General features: G+C 39.5%; 1 protein-coding gene across 1 annotated transcript; it reads left to right on the forward strand.

Moving 5' to 3' along the window:
* The first annotated feature begins 4,528 nt into the window (after positions 1–4,528).
* Positions 4,529–5,929, forward strand: LOC140147476 (uncharacterized). The gene has a single exon (XM_072169251.1). The coding sequence runs from the start codon at positions 4,529–4,531 to the stop codon at positions 5,927–5,929; it is 1,401 nt and encodes a 466-aa protein (XP_072025352.1).
* The last annotated feature ends 299 nt before the right edge of the window (positions 5,930–6,228 follow it).

Consider the following 6,228-nt stretch of genomic DNA (forward strand, 5'->3'; position numbering starts at 1 on the left):
CGAATCGTGATTAACCAGGACAATATTAAATGTAGTGATGACAAAAGGAACTGATTGTGTGCAACCAACAGGTCAGTGAACTGAGGGTAAGAAGTAAACCGAGTATTATAATCATTAACACATAATTATGCAACTGAAGAGGATTAATAATAAATTTTGTTACGCAATACTGGTGTCAATCCCAAGCTAGAAGCTAGTGTTCTGGTAGCAGGTAGGTAAGTTATTACACCTACCGATTAGTTATTGATGATATTCAGTCAATCGGATTGGCTGAATATCATTAGTAGCTGTCAGTAGGCGTGGTTAGTCAGTTTGACATTTCCCCCGACTTTCCGGGAAGGATATGTCGAATGTAGAAGGACCCACGCCTGACGGCGTGGACTATCGTACTAAATGGAGCGTGGTCCTCCTTGAAGGACTAGGCTTGTCGGATTCGTCTATACCTTTGTAAAGGAATCAAGCGTTGCTAATCCGTAGCGTACACGGGAACGCAAGGTTAGGCGTACACGTTACACGTGACCGCGTAAAATTTGTCCTGGAACTTATGCATTAACACTCGATTTAGTCTTATGTTGGAGGCAGCAGATCAATCATTACCGCTTTATTCTTTAGTCTTATTGCTGGCTTTATTCTTTAGTTTCATTGCTGTTATCAACAGAAAAATCACCGATCTTCTTGTAAGGTTGAGCATGTTGAGGGGCAGTGACAAACAGACATTCCGAATGAAAAAATCATGTGAATTTAATACTCGATCGTTAGCTTGTTTCCGTTTTTTTCGTGTCCTGCGCGTCCTGTTCGTTTTAAGTTGCCCTCGTGAAGTAAACCACGCATCGTTGTTAATGGGTGATGAACAATGGTAAAACATGATTGAATCTCTAATGCAATCACTCAAAACATTGCCTTTCGTTGAAAAGTGGCAATTTTTTTGACATGACATGTTTCTATATATATCTGGTCTGTATTATTTATTGCCAGCTATTTTAAAACTAGGCCAATTCTCTTCATACATGAACATAAAGGACTTCATTATCTTGTTCAATATAAGCAGTTACCTTTGTGGGTTGAATGCTCAATCTGATTGGTACCTTTTTAAAGGCGCATGATCCTGCTTGGTGATAAAAGGTATGTTATTACCTTTTGGAATGATGAGTAAACATACATTTGTACACCTATGGGGATGATTCCATTCTACTGAAAGGAAAAAAATTCCAGTTGAATAAGTATGGTAAATGGAATGATTGTACAGTTGCATGAATATGGATTGTAACATTTTGCAATATAGTGTAGGATAATTTTTATGTGGGCATTTTTTGCTTGATTCAGCAGTGGACTTCGGTTGTATATATAAATGCGCATATATAAATGCGCACGTGACATCTACAAGTCGCCATACCGTATTAAACGATATAAGGTACCCGGATGTACATAAACTCCCCGTGCAAAAGTATAGGGAAAATGACAGGTCGCAAGGAAAATTGCTTTTGCAAAATAGTGGCATTGATTGCAAAGGGTAAAATAACTTGACCCGAAAGATAAACTCTTTATTAACGTTTTCCATCACGGAAAAAAAAAAGAACTACGGAAAAGCTAGATATAGCTGATTTACATACTTATATTTCATAATTTCCGTGCTAAATGGGCGTGCCAATTGGCCATATCTATGACGTAGTGCTGGTTTCATACTATCATGCTGCTTGCCGCCGAGCGACGTGACACACGCGCATTGTAGACAAACAGACACAATCAAGACTTGTGAATGGTTGATAAGTCATGCCTCTTGTCGCAACGGCATGAAAGTATGAACGGGGACAAGGTCAGAACTGTGCAGGCGGCGGATGACATGATCGAGCCGGCAACATGTCAAACCGCCCGGCCGTATGGCATTTTCCAATATAGAGGGTATTCATTACTACGTCATTGGTGTGATTGCTCATGCATACAATTCCTCCACATAGGCTGTTTAGCTTATTCATGAAAGTGGCCTCTTGACATGATATAACAGTAACCTTTATGTCATTAGTGAGGCCCACTTACAATGTTCAACACAAAGTGAACAATGCTATAACTTGGAGGACAAACAAACGAATACCGCCAAATTCGACTGACGTGTGTAAAACGTGGGAAGCTATGGGGAAATTGAAGACTCGCTCTCTGATCATGCATGTGTTTATGGTTCGGTTAGCGGTTACTTAGCAACTCTCGTTCCGCTTGGGTTTATTGCATACACTCTATAGTCGGTTAATTTTGTGGGGTTCATTATCGAACCCCAACGGTTTTAGCTTGTATTTATATTATTTATCAACATAGGCCTATTTGTTTGTGATATTTCAAGCGTTTTAAAATTTCAAAATAATCCCATTCAATTACACGGTTGACGATGAAAATTTACTGAATTTAGAGAATGCAATGCGGCCACCACCAGGAAGTGTGGTCGCAATTTCAGTGATTGACAGTGAGGTAACACGAACATGGCACTGGCCATCTGGTCACGTGCGCATTTATATATGCGCATTTATATATACAACCGAAGTCCACTGTTCAGTGAAAATTGGATATGATTAGAATAGGCACCAAAAATCATTTGCCACACTTTTTTTCATGTGGAAGGGGGATCGCCAGCAATTTCAAAATGGCCGCCATTTTTTCAATATTTTGATAATGTATCAACTTTTATGACACTATAGAGATTTTACTAAGATCTAAATTCACTAAATATCAGTGACAACATTTACAATAGTATTTCCCATGTTTCTGGAATCATGCCCCTTTGATAATTGTTAAGTATATTTTGCACTAAGCATTTTATGAAATTAAATAATATAATTTCAGTGATACAATAGTAAATATCAGTGTCAAATGCAGTTTATTAAGTTTATAACTGTGATACCTACACAATCTGCATGTATGTAGCATCCACCTTTTATTTCAAAATGGCTGCCACATTGTTATTCCTTCATTATAATGTATCAGAAGTATGCTATGAAATAGTTTAAACCATACATTTTCCTAAAATTGTTTACCCATCACTAGATAAAAGGATAAAAGGATACCCATTACCATACTCATACTATAGTAATTTATTGTTTATTTTATATCATTATGACATGAATAATAAAGGTAACTGCTGATTTCTCCATGTAAACAATACATGTACAGTCAGTCCTTTGCCTGGCAGTAGTCCACTTTGGACCAACAGAGGGCGTGCCAAATGTAAGCAAATGTCACCTCATATATTGCTATAATGGGATTCTATCCTAATTTAGGCTTGACAGAGTTAATGTGGGGATTTCCGAAAAAATTTAAAGATTTGTTGTGCTGTACAAGCTCATGGTCATTTAGGCTCACGCGCTTTTCTACATAATTTAGTTTTCAGCGATTGCTGGAAAAAGGGTGACAAGTGTTTCTGAAAAGCCTCTCCGCTTGAAATGTAGATACTTACCTGTTGTGGATCTTATCTTGATTTTATTTAATTTATAAGCTTTTTTCCCAAAACTAGCCACATTAATCCCAGACTTTACTAAAACGACAGATAACATTACATGTGTATGTGATTAAATCCCTCAGCTCAAACCTTATACCTTAACCGTAATCTTAAAAAACATCCGTTTTCCCGAAGCACATGATGTGGAGATATTATATCGACATTCCTCCCAACTATATTAAAAAACTGCTTGAAAAGTTATTGTATTATCTCTATCGTCGTTTTAATATTGTTGTTTTTCTGAACCAATTATTATTTTTCTAGTAGAAAACGGGCTCCAATTATACGCCTCATTAACCACCTTATTGTAATGTAATTCATCAAGTGCCAGGCTTGAAAGAGAACACAATAAATCTGAACACCCACAAATACACAAGAAGTATCACATTTGACAAGAAGTAGTTCATCATTTGTGTGCACTTAAAACGCGGGTCTCAAGGAAGAACAAATAATTAATTGTGTTTAAAACTGGTTGAGTGGAAAAGATTTAAAAAAAAAAAGCAAAAAAGCAAAGGCGTTTCAAGTTCAATAATTTTTAAACTGATGAAATAACAGGGCGTCTCGACAATATAATTAATGCAAGATACGCGGCAACCACTAAAATGTTTTTTTATACGAAAAACATGTTACCATGAATGGGTGTCATGGTTGGTCAAGGTGTGCCACGGTGGGTCATGGTGGGTCATGTGTGTCAAGGGCTAGCTAATATGGTTGGTCAAGGGTGTCATTGTGGATGATAGGGTCTTCTGGTTTTCATGATGGTATCAGATGAATGAGAAAAGATAATAATGAATATCTTTGTGAAGGTTGTCATTCATCCAGGTTTAATAAATATTGAATTAAACATAAAACTGATCAACTGGACTCACATTTATTTGAGAGGCTACAGTATCGCACCTAATCCAAGGTGCATCTTCAGGCCGTCTGATGATCTGGCGGCAAAAGGTCGTTGACCTGTGACAAGGTGGTGTTGCCAGAGGTCGTGGATCTTGAGTCGAACTTCTTAGGAATGTTCTTGATGACAGAATTGTAAGCCCCCGCCAAGTTATGGCGAAGACCGTAACTCTTAATAACGCTAAAGTTCCCAATTCCAACCTTAGTAAACAGCAACGGGAAGCTATTAGAACCCTCGGTAAAGATGAAGACATCATAATCTTGCCTGCCGACAAAGGCCGTTGCACTGTAGTTTTAGACAAACCTGAATACCATGAGAAAGTATGTAAGCTCTTGAGCGACACCAAAACATATGAACTTCTGAAACGCGACCCCACCAGCGGTTATAGAAAGAAGGTCATTGATAAGTTGCAAGAACTTGAAAGAGCTGAAGTGATAGATCGTCTTCTGTATCATAGATTGTATCCTGGCGAATCGGTGCCCAAGTTTTACGGCCTTCCCAAGATTCACAAAGAACATGCTCCTCTGAGACCAATTGTAAGTAGTGTAGACTCGGTTACTTACAATGTTGCCAAACATGTGGCATATGTAATTGGCCCTTTGGTTGGGAAGTCTGAGCACCACATCATCAATTCACAGGACTTTGTTAATAAGATCCAAGACATACAATTACATGAGGAAGAGACGAAAACTTCGTATGATGTGTCGGCATTATTTACATGTGTACCACCCAAGGAAGCGGTAGACGTCGTACGCGATTGTTTGGAGAAGGATAACACCTGGAAGGATAGAACGGAACTTAGTGTATCGCAAGTGTGCGGATTATTGGAACTGTGTTTGAACACCACCTATTTCATCTATAATGGCAAATTCTATAGACAGCGCCATGGTTGCGCCATGGGTTCACCTGTGTCACCGATCGTGGTTAATTTGTTCATGGAACAGTTTGAACGCACAGCTCTAGATTCGTTTACTGGCACGCCACCATCGCACTGGTTTCGCTACGTCGACGATACCTGGGTGAAGCTAAGGAAAGATCAGCTTACCCCCTTCTTTGAACATATTAATGGTGTGAACGAGCACATCAAGTTTACCCAAGAACCCATCAAAGAAGGAAAACTTGCCTTCTTGGACTGTTCGGTTCATGTAGCAAACGACGGTACAATCTCAACATCTGTATACCGCAAATCCACGCATACAGATCAGTACTTACTGTTCGACTCGCACCACCCCTTAGTACACAAGCTGGGAGTGATTCGCACCCTGTTTCACAGAGCGGACGCCATCTCTTCTAATGAGATTCTGAAGGAAGAAGAACACGATCATCTGAAATCAGCGTTGGGTGTGTGCGGTTATCGCAAGTGGACTTTCCATAAAGCGCTTTCTGTCAACAAAGCTGCCAAAGAATCCAACACTCGCGACTCGCGAAGCGACGATACACCGGCTGAACGAAAGAACATCACCATCCCCTACGTGTCTAAACTGTCTGAAAAACTTCGCAGAATTTTTGAAAACATCAAATCCCTGTGTCGTTCAAACCAACCAACACCTTGAGACAGAATTTGGTTCACCCCAAAGACAAGCCGCCCAAGGACAAACAAAGCAATTTAGTTTATGCAATACAATGCAAGGACGCTGATTGCCAGGACTTGTACATAGGGGAAACCAAACAGACATTATCCAAACGCATGTACCAGCATAGACGTGCTAGTACTGGTTGCGGGGATTCAGCCGTGTTCACGCATTTGGACAGTACACATCACACTTTTGACAACCAAAATGTTGTGATTTTTAGACAGAGAACGCAGGTGGTTTGAAAGGGGCGTCAAAGAAGCAATTTACGTCAAGAAAGA

This window comes from Amphiura filiformis, chromosome 3 (assembly GCF_039555335.1).
Source record: "Amphiura filiformis chromosome 3, Afil_fr2py, whole genome shotgun sequence".
In the NCBI taxonomy this organism is placed as follows: domain Eukaryota; kingdom Metazoa; phylum Echinodermata; class Ophiuroidea; order Amphilepidida; family Amphiuridae; genus Amphiura; species Amphiura filiformis.